We start from the raw sequence: 16,877 nt of genomic DNA on the forward strand, positions 1-16,877 counted from the left end.
TAGAAAGACAGAACTTACACACAGTAGTACTTATAGAATATTTCAATGAACAACATATAATAAATGCACTAATGGACTAGAAATATGGATGGATCTTTATTGCAAAATATAATGATGAATCTTTGGTAGTATGTGAATGTTGTGAAAGAACAATAGTGGAGGGGTAGCCGTGTCTGATTCCCTACATGGGTATAAGGTGTGAACACTTCTTGTGTCTACGGCCCTGCCCACTTCACTCACTGGTAATAAAAACATTGTATTTAATGTAGAAATATATTTAAATATTCCAAGGCGTTCAGAAGAACTGCTAGTATGTCATTGCGACAAAATGCCATCTATGATTTCGTGTTCATTTCCTCATACATTTATTCCGCCCCTTTTCGCTATAGATATACATGTAAGTGAGGAGTTCGTTAGAGATTGTGAAAACACGAAAACTTGAGGCATTTTAAAGAAGATGTATTGAAAAGGTTAAAGGTACCCCGTCATACAAGGTAATCATTTACACCAGAAAAAAGTCATATGTGATTTCATTGTTATCTAAAAAGCAACAAACAACTGTCCTGATTCCACACCCAGAACATATGCATATACATGTAGAGGCCGAGCGATAGCGGTGACGTCATAGCGGAGATACGAATGTCCTTTTCCAATGTTTTAAGTGCATGAATCTGCATGACAATGAAGTGATTATCCGTTATTCTCGGCGAATTGAAGACGTGAAATGGGATATTGTGTTGCGTTGAGGTGTACTTGTTCATCAAACAAAATTGCGAAGTGTCAGCGCTTCAAATTGCCAAGCGAAAAAGGCCGATTTAGCGACGAGGAAAGTTTAGATTCGATGTTAGCGAGGAGAAAGATAGAAATCGACTGGACATGCCTTTGGATGCGTGTATGCGTGTACACGTGTTAGTGAGGCGTATAAATGTACACGTGTTAGTGAGGTATATGTATGTACGCGTGTTAGTTGGGCGTATGCGTGTACACGTGTTAGAGAGGTGTATGCGTGTACACGTGATATTGATGCGTATGTATGTACACGTGTTAGTGATGTATATGTATGTACACGTGTGTTAGTGAGGTGTATGTATGTACAAGTGTTATTGAAGCGCATGTATGTACACGTGTTAGCGAGGCGTATGCGTGTAAACGTGTTAGTGAGGTATATGCGTGTACACGTGTTAGTGATGCGTATATATGTACACGTGTTAGTGAGGTATATGTACGTGCACGTGTGTTACTGAGGTGTATGTACACGTGTTATTGAGGCGTATGCATATACACGTGTTAGTGATCATATGTATATAAACTTGTTAGTGAAGTGAATACAGTTACACGTGTTAGTGATGAATACGTATTTACACGTGTTAGTGAGGTGTATGTATGTACACGTGTTATTATGGCGTATCTATGTATACGTGTTAGAGAGGTGTATGCTAGCACAAGTGAGGCGTATGTATGTGCAAGTGTTGGTGAGACGTATGCGTGTAAACGTGTTAGAGAGCTGTATACATGTACACGTGTTAGTGATGCTTATGTATGTACATGTGTTAGTGTGGCGTATGTATGTATACGCGTTAATGAGGAGTATGTATGTATACGTGTTAGTGAGGCCTATGTATGTACACGTGTTTGTCAGGCGTATGTATGTATACGTGTTAATGAGCATGTATGTATACGTGTTAATGAGGTGTATGTATACGTGTTAATGAGGAGTATGTATGTACACGTGTTAGTCAGGCGCGAATAACACCATCTGAACATTGGAATGTAAATATACAATATACACATGTACATACATTATTATAAGTTTTAGTTCAGGTATGTGTACCGTTGAGCAGTAAGGTGTGCCTACACTTTGTGAGACATGTAAGTAAACACAAACAGGTATATGTAGTTTATACTACACAAACAGGTATATGTACTTTATACTACACAAACAGGTATATGTAGTTTAAAATAGTTACACGTCTTAATGAGTTGTATATATGTACATGTGTTAGTGAGGTGTATGTATGTACATGTGTTATTGAGGCGTATGTGTGAACACGTGTTAGAGAGGTATATGTATGTACACGTGTTAGAGAGGTGTATGTATATGAACACGTGTTAGTGAGGTATATGTATGTACACGTGTTAGTGAGGCGTATGTATGTATACGTGTTAGTGACGCGTATTTATGTAAACGTGTTAGCGAGGCGTATGTATGTACACACGTCCTACTAAGACGTATGTATGTACACATGTTAATGAGGCGTATGTATGTACACGTGCACGTGACTCGTGAATCAACACCATCTGAAAAATGGAATGTAAATATACATTATACATACATTATAATGAGTTCTAGTTCAGGTATGTGTACCGTTGAGCAATTAGGTGTGCGTACACTTTGTGAGACATGTACAGTAAACACAAACAGGTATATGTAGTTTATACTACACAAACAGGTATATGTAGTTTATTCCTTATGCTTCTAGATGATCTACAAATGCTCACCTTCAGAATCTGTTAAGTGGTTAGTATAAACTGTTAACTCAGCTGATATGCATTTTGTGAAGTGTAGTATGAGCGTGTTTTATACAATCATTAGCTTGCTATAACGCTTTCCACACCAAGCTTTCCATACCAAGCTGAGAGTTGAACTAAGAGCCTTGATTTACATGATAATATTAAAATGCAGTGTCACAGTGTCGTGTGTGTGACTCTCTTTGACTTGTTGCTCGCGTTCCCTTTCAATGAAACTCAACACAGCAATGCACGGGGCTTTCGGCCATTAACTTTTGTCAGGATGTGAGAAGTATTGAAATAGCAGGCGAGTAGGGCTGGGATTCGCTATTGAATTATAATTTCCATTGAGAGTGACGGGTATTCAATACTTTGGCGGGTCAGGTGAGAGGAAATCTCGGAGCGACTGTTACCAAACCAGGGACGGACGTGAATGTTTGTTGATAACATTGTTACCGTGGATTAATCAATATCCGAGAAGCAGATAACTAACACGAAGTATGGCGCATACAGAACATGGTATTCTGATAACAATGACACTACTGGTGTTGTGGAGATTCCCTGCTGCAGGTCAGTGTTGTGACGTGTGTCAGTTGTTACAAACCCGCGCAATGTATTGTATCAATACTAGTTACATGTAGAGTACAAATGTCTCACGTGTCATGTGTCTCATGGAATGAGCTTAAGGCAGTATCTGGAGCGAATGTATAACGGCTGGTAATTTAATTCAGATACAATCAACAACACTCTCATATTAGTTAACGTGAGACTTTATTTTTATTTCATCACTTTTGACCTCGATCCGGCCTAGATATTAGTATGTGGCCATCAACGGAGAGTTTACTTTATGTTTTGTTTGTTGTTTTACGCCGCAAACAGCAGTATTCCAGCTATATCAGAGAGCTTGTAAATGACAGCAACATAGAACAAAGGAAAAACAATAAATGAGTAAACCATATATTAGGTACTTGTGAATGTTGTCAGATACCCTGCGTTTACTGAAGAAACACAAACCAATGACGATGATGGGGTTGGTTTGTTCCTCACATTCACCATCACAATGGTTTCCTTATATGATTGAAATAAGTGCAGAGGGAGTGTCTTTTGGCAGTCTTTAATTATTTCGAAACAAAATGACAAAATGAGAAACAATGTTAAAGGAATAATTATATAAAACACATCAAAGAGCATTTTGAAGGAAACAGAAAACTACAAATGAATATAGAAATGTAGAATTCTCTAATTTTAAGGCGTCATGACCATGAGAAGTTTTTTGTATATATTTAACGTTCACTTTCTACAAATATCTGCCACCATCTAGGATCTTTATTATTAGATGGTTCTGTATTTTAAATCTCCGTAAAAGGCGACTATGCTTGTCGTAAAAGGCGACTAACGGGATCGGATGGCCAGGCGCGCTGACGTGGTTGATGCATGTCATCGATCCCAATTGCGTGCCTCGATGTTCATCATGTCAATCACTGGATTGTCTGGTTCAGATTCCAGGTCCAGATTATTTACAGACCGCCTACATATGGCTGAAGTATTGCTGAGTGCGGCGTAAAACAACAAACCAACAAACCAAATCATCTGCTTTTCCCGAAAACATATTGGCACACATATCGAGAACAGCTGGTATTACGGGGCAATAAATTTCCGGTCATTCACCAAGTAGACTGCAGACCCTAAGTGCCCTTGCCTCGTCTTTCGTACAAGTCATAAAACTTGTGTTGGTTTACATGTAAGTCGGGACTAATAGCTTGTAGTCTCTAATGTGACGTTTCTCAAAGGGTTTGAGATTTGTTTATGACTGTGACACCTCACACCAATACACAGCCCGAGGGCTGGTTCTAGGTTAAGGTCTGTAACTGCTATTATGTGATCTGTGTAGTCGTCGTCGAGGAGGCGTGGTAAATGAAACTGTGACAGGGGTCCTGTTGTCGCAAGTCAATATCCAAAATATGGGCATATGTATAGCCCGTCAAATGAAATGCTGACTCAACATTTTATGCGTTTACCTTGTCACAATTAACCTCTGCAGTTTGAATACGTTACTTTGTCACACATATCCAACTTTCCAGTCTACAGATATGTTTGTGAAATTCAGCATGATAAATATAATAGATTATTGTCAGTTTGTACAATGAGCTGGGAAAATAAAAACGATAGTTACTGATTAAGTACAATGCTATTGCAATTTTATATTCAGTTTAGTATGAAGCTATTTGCTAGTTGTAAAATAGTATTAGGGGCGGATCAGCTACAGCTTCATTGATGTATGACTACAGAAAGCAGAGGATTAGACAGTTTCAGATCAGCTTCTCAACTGAACAAGTGCAGTATTTTGATATTCAAGATGCAAACTCACAGTATTGATTGAATGGTCTTGGAAGTTCTCGTTCTCGGTCGCTTTTTGAATTGCTTGTTGGAAAATCTTACCCTGTATATGTGTGTTTCTGTAAAGAAAATCAGTGTTTCAACAGTTCAGACTGGGGTTGGGGCAATGGGGTAGTCTGGTGGTTAAGTGTCACTCCAAAGGTCCAGGTTAGATACCCCACAAATACAATTAGGTACAGTACGTGAATCCCACTTTTGTGTCCTCAGTCGTGAGGTTGCTTGAATACAGCTAAAAGCGGCATAATTAACTCACTCAATCACTTGAGAGACCATATTTGAGGGGACCGTCTAATAATACTTCAAAAATACATTTTAAGAGTACTCTTGTCGTGTAACAGTCAAGTAGTTATCATAGTAATTCAAAAATGATACATGAATATAATACATGATATATAATCTATTATATGGTCTCTGGTTCCATTCTATTCTGATATGTAAATGTTACCAGATTTCTAAGGGCAGAATGTGAGAAGATCTTACATCTTCTCCATCAAACAACTGTACAACATCTGTTTATGACCATTGTTAAAGCCAGTATCTGAAACAATCGTTGTGAAATATATAATTGTGATTCTTGAACTTTCACTCAACATTTTCCGGTTGTATCATGGGCCTGATCATGGTATCAGAATCAGACTGAGTTGTCTCATGAAACTGAGAATGGACGTCATTATAAAATCCCAAGAAATTAAAGAAAATGCAAACTTTGTAAATTAGACTGTGTTGAAACTGAGTACCACTTCCTGCTTATTTGTCCATCGTATGTCAAGTTACGGCAACTATATCTCAAAGGAAAGTTCTATTGTCATCCTAACGTCCATAAATTTAATATGCTTCTGTCATCACCAGATACATATATTATTACAAATCTAGCAAAATATCTATATTATGCAAATTAAGTAAGAAATGCGAAACTGAAAGCTTAAAACCTGTCTGTACTCAACTTTTGTACACAAAGGTCTGTGGTCTATATGTATTGAAAATAAAATGAATGAATGAGATCATGGGCCTGTGGAACTGAATATCAGTTCTCTATTCTACTTAACGATGAAAGGTACAAACTGTTTACCATGTCGACTGACATGTGTTGATGGTATTACAAATACGTCTTTACATGAAGTCATTTTGTTTCGTCTTCTGTGCTGGTTCAGTGTCGTGTGACCAATTTCAACCAGACTTTCCATAGGCTCAAATTCGGTCAAATTACGATAACAATTTGCTATAATAAATATAAAAAATATCGTTCTTGTTAAATCGAATGGGTGCATCCAGTGGTGTGGCCATTGCTCGACATTGTGATGTGTTACATGCTACCTTTGTTGTCCTGTTATGGATGTAAAAGCAGGCACCGATTCCTTCAAAAGAAGATGTTGCACTTCCAATCAAAATGAAGTGACAGTGAAGTAACCTAGTGAAAAGCGATGGACTAGACTAACATCTAGTCTCTGAAATAAATTATATTACATGAAAAAAATATGTTATTAAATTACAGTTATAACATTAACATATACAACAAAGAAGCCCAGGGTCTTTCTTCATTTCCCGATACAGCAGTAATCTAGACTTGCCAAATATAATAGACTTGCATGGGATGTTTTGGATATATTTGTTTCAGGGTCTGTATGACAGACTAAGCGAGGGATATCCCATTCATAGACCGGTATTCGATTCCTACTTCATAAAAGTGTGTGAAGCCTTTTCCGGTGTTCCACTTCCGTGATGCTACTGGAATGTTGCTAAAAGCGGCGTAAAATCATACGTGTTAACTCACTAAGTCGCAAGATGATAACTCGTTGTTTCGTTTCTTCCCCAGGTGTGGGTATCTGCAGTAAAGGGAACACAGAAGATAATGAAATCAACTTGAATCTGTCCACGGCGGTTTCCGGCGAAGTGTGTTGCTGCAGTTACACAGTAGCCATGGATACACAGTGCACAAATCTCTCATCTTTCATAGAATACGACTGTAGCATCAATGTCTCTTTAGAATATCCCCCAATTCCTGCATGTGGGGCTGTAGGTAGCTGGTCAAGTGGTTGTGTCACGGACACGAACAAAGACTACTCAATATGTGTCAGTCGTGCTACCAGTGGACCCGTCCAGCTTGGAACCATACGTCTCAAAAGTGAAGGTACATACTAGTTTGTTTATTAGTCTCATGCACAAACATACTAGTTTGTTTACTACTCGGACCGCCTCCGTGGTAGAACGTCCGCCCGGAGAGCGGAAGGTCCGGGATTCGATCCCCGACCGCGTCATACCAAAAGACGTTCAAATATGGTACTTGTTGTAGGGGCTAAAACAAGGACTGGTCGGATCGGAGTCCGTATACTGTGTCTGAGTGAGGTATCCATGTTAAACTGGTAACATGGTATCTCAGTGGACTTGCACTATAAATCGGCATCAGTACGGATGAGTACATGCATGTACATACTATTCCTTATATATTAGTTTGATTCAGGTACATACCAGTGTCTGTTTATTAGTTTAATACAGTACACAGTAGTGTTGGGTATTAGTCATACACAGGTATATGGCAGTGTTTGTTTATTAATCAAATACATATATATTTATTCATTAGTTTATTGCAGGTACACAGAAGTGTATATTTAATAACATAATACATACTGGTGTTATTTATTTGTATGTTACAGGTAAATACCGGTGTATATGTATCTAGTACAGATTCATTCTAGTGTTCACGTGTTTGTCTAAAACAGGTACATTCTAGTGTTTTCTATTGGTCTAAAACAGGTACATTCTAGTGTTTATCCATTTGGCTAAAACAGGTACATTCTGGTGTTTATATATTTGTCTAATACAGTTACATTCTAGTGTTTATATATTTGTCTAGTACAGTTACATTCTAGTTTTTATGTATTTGTCTGATACAGTTACATTCTAGTGTTTTCTATTGGTCTAATACAGGTACATTCTAGTGTTTATCCACTTGGCTAAAACAGGTACATTCTGGTGTTTATATATTTGTCTAAAACAGGTACATTCTAGGGTTTATATATGTGTCTAATACAGGTACATTCTGGTGTTTATATATATCTGTCTAATAGATGTACATTCTGGTGTTTATTTATTTGTCTAAAACAGGTAGATTCAAGTGTTTATCTATTCGTCTAATACACAGATGTTAACATTTTTCATAATTATTGTTAAAGGGGGGTTTCGCATTGTGAAAAACAACTTAAGGAATTATCCGAACTGATCCTCTACCGAGACATATTATGCCTGAATTATAAAAACATCATCGTCATAAACTAACTCTGTTTCAGCTCTGGTGAACCTCACGTGCAATTACAGTGAACCTCAGAGGACAAGCAGTATGTTACCTTAATACTCATTGGCACACACACACACACATATATATATAGTCATAATTGAATAAGTGGAGTAAGATTGAACACCGTTTTAATTGGCTAGCGCTTTCAACTCGTACCACGTACGAGTCTCATCAGGCCATAACTGAATAGCCGTTATTCAGTTATTCATGTCCGTTATTCAGTTATGGCCTGATGAGACTCGTACGTGGTGCGAATTAAAACTGTGTTCAATCTTACTCCACTTATTTAATCATTACTATATCATGCCTGAGAGTTAGAACTTTACTGTGCTTTATATATATAACGGTATATAATATATATTATATTATATTATATTATATACCGTTTCAAAGCCAAAAGTCGCAGGCTTTTTCCGAGCCAATGGATGTCATGTGACATAGCGAAAGCTCACATCGGCTCAATCGAGCAGCTGATATATATATACGAAATGTGCAGAGAAGTGCATGTCACCTTTAATGATAAATATTATGAATTTACTTGCGATGTGTCGTATGCGAACATTGCGAAAATAATAAGTTGTAGAAGGATCACGAGGGGTAAATGCGGTTTTTTACGTGCCCCGCGTTTGGTTTTATACCACGAGTCCGAGACGAGTGGTATAAAACCTAACGGGGTACATATAAACCCCCATGTACGCCGAGTGATCCTGCTACAACGAATTTATCTTACCGACATGTTTTAATGTGACATTGAAAAAAAATGCAAATAAATTCCAGATTGATAGAAAACAGCTGCTCGATTAAGCCGATGTAAGCTTGCGCTATGTCGCATGACATCCATTGGCTCGGAAAAAGCCTGCGACTTTTTGCTTTGAAGCGGGGTATAAAGGAAATGTTCTGTCTCTCAGAAATGCACGTGCAGTCTGTAGTGCTCGTGGCGGGGTATAAGATATTTATTTCCCCGCTGATAAATGTATTATTTATTTATTACCCTCCAAGGCGGGTTACACAGTATTTTATCAAGATCACGTGGCCAATCAGATCGCATCATTCTAACATGGAAATATGATAAATAATAACGTCCTTTACCCCTCCAGCTCCTCCTGTAACCACAACACCGGAGGACAATACATTGACAGGTGAGATGGGGTGTGGGAGGTATATTTGTGTACTTCAGAAAATCACGATGGGGACACGCTATGAAAGGATCACTGAAAATCAAAGAAAGGTCTCTCGTTAAATTAGCCTTAATGCTGACAGTGATATGGGTTCCGATTTGATTTATTGTCAATCTCTCTTAACAATTGGAACCGAGGCCGTTTTGTTTGTTTGTGTGTTTAACCCCGCACTGAGCAATATTCAAGCTATATGACAGCTGCCTGCAAAGAATCGCTTCTAGACCAGACAATCCAGTGATCCACGCCGTCGGGGTATGATGACACGCAATCAACCAAACCACTGACCCTGACTACCGGATCCATTTAGTCGCCCGGGTAGCTAGTGCCCGACTATTAAAGTACATGTATTTCAATCGACCAAAACGCACGGTCAACTTGTTTCGTTCAAAACCTTATTACAGTCAAGTTTGCATAAAACAATAATTTCCTGATTATTTCCACAGATGGGGCTATCATTGGGATCGTGGTTTCTGTATCGGTCGTCATCGTCGCCGTCGTCTGTTTAGTTTTGTAAGTTAAAATATATTTACATGGAAATATTAACTGTGTTTCTTACAATTATGTTATATATCAATCGACATAGTCATTTAATTTATTACAGAAAATAAGATTTTTGTCATTGAGCTACAAAAAAATGATATTAATATTTTATTTTGAACCTTCTGACTGTAGACTATTAAGGATGAATAATGTTCTGCGTGAATGTTGTACCCATGACAGGGATCTAATTACTGGGTCCTTCAGCGTGACCTACGACCGCTTTAACCGTTAGGCTACCTCACAGCCCATTAATTACAATAGAAATGTGCAACAAAATCGCTCACAACTGGAAATGTACTTTGATGCATCTGCGTCATTCGTCTTTCAGAGCGCGAGTAAAGCTGAAGGCTAAAAACCAGGACAGGGACAACATCAGCACCATCCACGCCGACAGTCTGTTCGGCGACGATGGCAATGACGTCATAATGCCTACAACCACTCATGCCAAACGTGGGGCAGATAACTCCGGGTACTACCAGGGCGCTGCCGCCAAAAAGACTGGTGTCCGAGTACCCAAGAAGCAACTACTACGGGTAGATACCTACTTGAAAGACCAAAACGGAAAGTCGCCATTCGGTCAAGTACCGAAAACGTCCAAGACGAACAAAGAAGAGGCGAACTTTGTTTATTAGTAAAGGATGCGTGAAATTACACAAAGAAGCAGCAACTATGAAGTGCCATCGCACCTTCTCGGGGTGTATCGGGGATGTTTTAGTGTATCAGGAGTTCCTTGATATCTGCAATTGGTAAATTCGTATACGCGGGGCAGCCACATATACCGCGCCTTATTCATTGAGGGACTACCATGTAGTCTCCTGGATGAATAAGGTTGGGAGATTTGTTGGAAACACTGTTGGGGTCACTGCTTCAAGAAACACAATGATTCTCTAAAGGAAGAAACGGAATATCTTTCTCACAACCCATTTTTACATACAGGATATCTAACACGCAAAATGTATTTTTCACCAGTTTTTTACTTAACAACTGATTTTGTTTAAAAATACAGCCCCCCCCCCCCCCCCCCTACACACACACACACACACACGCGCACACCACTCACACACACACGCACACACACATCCCACCCCGCACCACACACACACAACCCAAATCAAGACTAGTTTTGTGTGTTATGTAGTATGGATATGAGGACTATCTATATATCACCACTTACTCATGAAATGTCCAGGAAATATTCATTGTATGACAATTAACTGCAGCTGTGGTTAAGGAAGGGGAAGTGTAGACACATGCAGCCATTACGCCTGCAGGGAACCTTACCTATAATAGACCTGTCGTACACTGCTATCCAACTAGCTGATAATAGAACGTCGATAGTCTTGTTATGACTAGACTTATGACTGAAAGTAGACGATTAGCTGAATTTAACATATATGTGATTGTAACACTTGATATGACAGCAAATTGGACGCGGAATGTTATCAATAAAGCCATTAGTAGGGCACACGTGCGTACAATGAATAGCATAACTTTATTCACAGATTGTCCATTGTATCAGCTGGGTGCGTGCCAGGTATTACACATGCACATATGCATAGAAAACAGAAACAACCAGGTCACCGTTCCAGTAAGCGACGTTAGCTCTGAGGCGAGCGTAACTCCCATACTTAAGCAGAGGCTTACGATAGCGCTAAGATAAATTTAAGGTACGAGGTCCATGCCACCATTGCATATATACCAGTGAGTGAGTGAGTGAGTGAGTGAGTGAGTGAGTGAGTGAGTGAGTGAGTGAGTGAGTGAGTGAGTGAGTGAGTGAGTGAGTGAGTGGTCATGAGTGAGTGAGTGGTCATGAGTGAGTGAGTGGTCATGAGTGAGTGAGTGAGTGTGTGAGTGAAATATGTCCTGTTGGCCCGTTATTGTTCATAGAACTTGTACCCAACAAACCGATGGTTGATATTATGATCAACGCTCTACACCGCGGAGGTATTAATACACACAATCCGCCAAGTCACCAAGTCATTAAGCCTGACCACCTTTTCGTCTTTTATGGCAATAATCGATTCCTGGAGACCAAATGCATCCAAGAAATTTTTTTTTGTGGACATGCATCGATTAAGCTGCATTCGACAAACACGTCTTGTGTGCATGACGTTTGTAGTGTTTGACAGGTGCACATAAAATGATGTTTCAAGTAGCACACGTATATATATATATATATATATATATATATATATACCCTTAACATTGCACATGGGGAATAGGCACGTCCCTTGGGCACGTCAGAAACCTGTGATTGTGGATACAAAATCCCGGTTCGACCCCGATTATGTTTATAGTATTGTCTGCACGATACCCATCCTTGTGGGTTTCACCAAACTGGTAAGCGTCTGAGACCTGCATCACTTCGAGCTTTCCTCCCATATCAACTGACACGCCGTAACTAAAGGGAGAGGGCATTCTAAGTTGGAAGAACTTGTCCCCCAATCCCGTTCACTCCTTGTGAATAAATACGTTTAAATCAACTAAAGGACTGTTTAAAGCTCCGTTAAACCCAACTCACTCACTTAGATTGCACATCTATTGGTATTGGTGAAATACTGTCATAGGAAGGGATACTAATGTATATGCTAATGATATTTATTGCAGTCCGCTGTGACACTGTGTTGATATAGTGCGGCATGCCAGTGATACATTTTTGTAATTTCATCAAAACTTAGTTTTAAAAATAGATTTAGTTATTTCGGTAAAGGCCCCTTGAAGCAAATATATTATATGAATGTGCAATAAAGTATTTAGATGAATGAGAACTGTTTTTTTTATATATTTCGACAGAATTTGATACAGATACTCAAAAACACAGTTATATCACAGTAGAGGGTAACAACAGTAACAGTAACAGTAACAACAATTGCATACGTAAGTGGGATAACATGAGTAAGTGATGACAACAGAGGTATAATACTGTCACAACATGATGGACAGAGAACACACTGTTAATCCTCCTACTTCTATATATATTCTGTACAACGCTCTGTCTTGCTTGACAACGGTATGAGGATCTATACCGAAACGTCGCATTTACAGTATTAAAGAAGTTGTTATCCATAAATTGCGTCTACTTTGTCATCCGTCAACTTCTAAGCAATACCTATTTAACAATATATAACAACGGTTTGTAAATAATCGTGTCGCAGGCAATTGCAGTATCCATGTGACCGTGTTACAATCAAACTCATGATCAGTCATCAGATAGCGCGAGATACTGGGTCCTATTCTTCCCTGCAATGCCAGGGGATAAAGTCGAGTCATTTTGTGTTATGTTATGTTACGTCATATACAAGTCCTGGATTCGCCTCCAAGATGAGGTGGGCGGTCGGGTAGCCTGGTGGTTAAAGCGTTCGCTCGTCACGCCGAAGACCCGGGTTCGATTCCCGACATGGGTACAATGTGTGAAGCCCATTTCTGGTGTCCCCTACCGTGATATTGCTGGAATATTTCTAAAAGCGGCGTAAAAGCATACTCACTCACTCCAAGATCAGGTACGGTGAGTTTAGGTGAGGTAAGGTGAGGTCGTTCGAGATTATTGCACTTACAGTCAAGTCCCGTTGATCCGACATCGGTGGTTGCATATGATTATGTCCGGATTAACGAGTATGTCGGATAAACGAAATATAGTAGAAATTGAGAACTTGTATCTGATTTTAATAAGATTGAGGTAATCTAAGCATGTAAATTATCCTGTTTTCTTTATTTAAAGCATTAATTGTTTATTGTTAAGCAGGTTTATCTCTGCAGCCGTTGTATTATGCAGCTACCAGCCGACTCGTCTTGCATACATAACACGGGGCTGTGTACTCGCGGCAGATGACCACGGAGTACCCTGATCACTGTGTCGGATTAACGAGACTGATTAATAAGTGATTTCGGTAATTCGTTGCAAATTAGGTGTGTCGGAGTCGGAGTGCGAGACTGTCGGATTAACGGGTCTAAATAACACTGATTTAATCGCTTCCCATCATTAGCGTCGGATAAAGCCGATTGTCGGATTAACGAGACTTGACTGTATATAGCGAGGTGTTTGTCTGCTTAAATTGTCTGGACGAATGGCGGTTTCACAGTGCTTGCCCATTGAGATACCATGCCGAAGTTTAGCATGGATTCCCTTCTCAGACAAAGTATACCTACAGTGAGCCGAGAGTCCTTGTTTCATCCCCTTAATGCCGAGTGCCAGGCAAGGAAAATCTTTTTATCATCTTTTGATGTCTGTTGGTGTTACGCGCCCGAAGATCGAACCACTGACCTCCCGTTCACCAGGCAGCCTCTCTGACCACAATATCACAGAGGCGGTCCGCTAATTAAAGAGTGATAACCCCATTGTCTCTGAACCCTACTCCCTATTGCGAATAATATAAATGCCATACCATAGATAGCAGTTCACCCTATCAGCCTATCAAAACAGATAGTTCCCACTTTGCCCAGTGCTTATCCCAGGAAAACACATCAAGTTCGTAAAATGGACCCGTGAAGATTCCGGGGTAGAATAGGTCTTCAGCAACCCATGCTTGCCGTAAAAGGTGACTATGCTTGTCGTAAAGGGCGACTAACGGGATCAGGTGGTCAGGCTCGCTGACTTGTGTTGATGCATGTCATCGATCCCAATTGCCTGGATCGATGCTCATGACATTAATCACTGGATTGTCTGGTCCAAACTCGATTATTTACAGACCGCCGTTATATAGCTGGAATAGTGCTGAGTGCGGCGTTAAACAACCAACCAACCAACCAACCAACCAACTAACCAACATAAATGATCATAAAATAATGATGTGTTGACCAACTGACAGATGCGATATAAAATCGACACCAGCAAGTTGATCCTGCGCGTGGCATCGGAAGCGGCCGTAAAATTATTTGAAGCTCGTAGCAGATGTTGCGACGAGCTTAAAGTATGTGAACCATCAGTGATTACAGCACAAGGCATTTGCTGATTGAATCCTTGACCTCTCATAGCCTGGTGATACTGCTGGGGTATCATGCAGGAAGCCGAGGAACTGTAAGTCCCCATGGTCCCCAGCGAGGTGGCCTAGCTTTGGTTAGTGGTGGCCTATAGCCCGTGTTTTAAAACTGTATACATTATATTGCTATGCTCAAATATATTTCATAAATTGTTTTAAATATAATATGCTCAAATATGTTTCACAACTTGTTTTTAAATAAAACAAACTTTGCATAATTAACTAAATTGTAAGTAGATTAACTTGGTCTCGTCGCTATATGGCTGAAATAATGCCGATGCGACGTTAAATTTTAACTCACTCACTCATCGCCTGGTGATATAATAGAGTGAGCGAGGTAGATGGGCGCCGCTTTGAACAGCATTATGGTTATGTATCGTCGTGTCAGAAAACGTGAGCGGAAAACCCAAAGTGATGCATGTTCTAATTATGGCGGCACCCACCAGCAATATGGTCCTGACGGAACAAGGATCATAAATAGGCCTCGAACCCACAACTAGCAGATCATTAAGTCGAATACGTTTATTTGAATAATTAATGTAGCACCCTTTCTAAAAACATAACATGTTTACGCATAATACTGTTAGTATGCAGGGATCTGTGTGGTGCTAACAGGCGCATCATACTGGGTCTAATGCACATTGTATAGTCCTAACACATTTGAAGTAAAGACTGGAGGAGCGAGAACACCATGCATCGCCATAGTAACGACAACGCATGTACAGCTATATGTAAAGAGCATAGAGGTCTCGTTGTGAATGTTAAAACCGGTTCTTACAATCGCAACGAACACGAGAAGATCATGGTTAGAATTCATCTTCAGCAACCCGTGGTTGTCGAAAGAGGCGACTAACGGGATTGGGTGGTCAGGCTCGCTGGCTTGGTTGATGCATGTCATCGTGTCCTTTCTATGTAGCTCGATGCTCATGGTGTCAACCATTGGTTTGTCTGGACTCGATTATGAACAGACTGCCGTCATATAGTTGGAATATTGCTGAGTGTGGCGTTAAATATCAAACAACAAGCAAACAAATGCTCGCATCGACGTCCATGTGACACAACCACTTCAATGTACAGCGACACCTTACGGTTTACGGGTGGCAGGGAAATGGAAGAAGGATATCCATATGCGAGGTCATAGGAAAACTGCGCATGTCATCACTGTGCGTTCAAATTGGTAGCCGATAGTGTTCGTGCAGTGTGTGGATTTTCATGACCAGAACATACAACCTATCTTCCTGGTTGCAACTGGATATAAGTTGCCCCTTTTATCGTCTGTAGGGTTAGCGTACCCGCTTTTGTACTCCATAATAATGGTAATAAACACAAGGCGAAAAAAACAATTCAATAAACATAAGAAATCTAATCCCAAGGTAGAGTCCCGTTTACAATTACGACCACATGTGTTCATCTTTCATAGTAATGATACCTGGTGTTCACGAAACGCCCCACCGGTTGCACCCCTCATATGATATAAGTGAAGGGAGATTTATTGAGTTTAAAATGTTTCCGTTTCATCGGACATTGTCAGCTTAATATTAGACGAAAGGCCGTTGATGTTTCCCTCTTCAGTGAAACCCACAAGCATGTTCCTGAACATGCAAGTTGAAATTTCGGGACGAGTCTTGGACTTGATAAGTGGGCCAAGGCAGTTAAAATCGCGCACGCGCACACGCACGCACGCACGCATGCATGCACACACACACACACTCGCACGCACGCACGCACGCTCACACGCACACACACACGCACGCTCACAAACACGCTTATTAGTTAATGCATTGTATCGTAATAGTCTTGCATCGCGTCCTAGTCTAAAAATGATGCTTTATCTTGTGAGACGGGGGCCCATGTAGGACGCACGTAGAATCAGCCATACGGAACATGGAAGGGTGCAGGTAGGGTTGTCTTGACATACGACACATGTACTCCAGCACCCGTTTTTCAGCTGTTATCAAGGCCTCTAAAACATTACATTGTGTTCAG

General features: G+C 40.1%; 1 protein-coding gene across 1 annotated transcript; it reads left to right on the forward strand.

Annotated features, from left to right (window-relative positions):
- The first annotated feature begins 2,919 nt into the window (after positions 1 to 2,919).
- On the forward strand, positions 2,920 to 10,871 carry LOC139475054 (uncharacterized). Its single transcript, XM_071258282.1, has 6 exons — positions 2,920 to 3,078; positions 6,719 to 7,033; positions 8,190 to 8,237; positions 9,295 to 9,336; positions 9,819 to 9,885; positions 10,244 to 10,871. Exons 1-6 carry the CDS (start codon positions 3,009 to 3,011, stop codon positions 10,545 to 10,547), a joined length of 846 nt encoding a protein of 281 aa, XP_071114383.1. The 5' UTR covers positions 2,920 to 3,008; the 3' UTR covers positions 10,548 to 10,871.
- The last annotated feature ends 6,006 nt before the right edge of the window (positions 10,872 to 16,877 follow it).

Source organism: Haliotis cracherodii, unplaced genomic scaffold, assembly GCF_022045235.1.
Source record: "Haliotis cracherodii isolate W230 unplaced genomic scaffold, xgHalCrac1.p SCAF_3, whole genome shotgun sequence".
NCBI classification, from domain to species: Eukaryota; Metazoa; Mollusca; class Gastropoda; order Lepetellida; family Haliotidae; genus Haliotis; species Haliotis cracherodii.

What these genes read in the sequence shown, in the direction of transcription:
- LOC139475054 (XM_071258282.1), top strand. Translation starts at nt 3,009, where the DNA reads ATGGCGCATACAGAACATGGTATTCTGATAACAATGACACTACTGGTG. An exon ending in GTGGAGATTCCCTGCTGCAG is followed by an intron (nt 3,079 to 6,718) that starts GTCAGTGTTGTG and finishes TTTCTTCCCCAG; the next exon opens with GTGTGGGTATCTGCAGTAAA. An exon ending in GGAGGACAATACATTGACAG is followed by an intron (nt 9,337 to 9,818) that starts GTGAGATGGGGT and finishes TTATTTCCACAG; the next exon opens with ATGGGGCTATCATTGGGATC.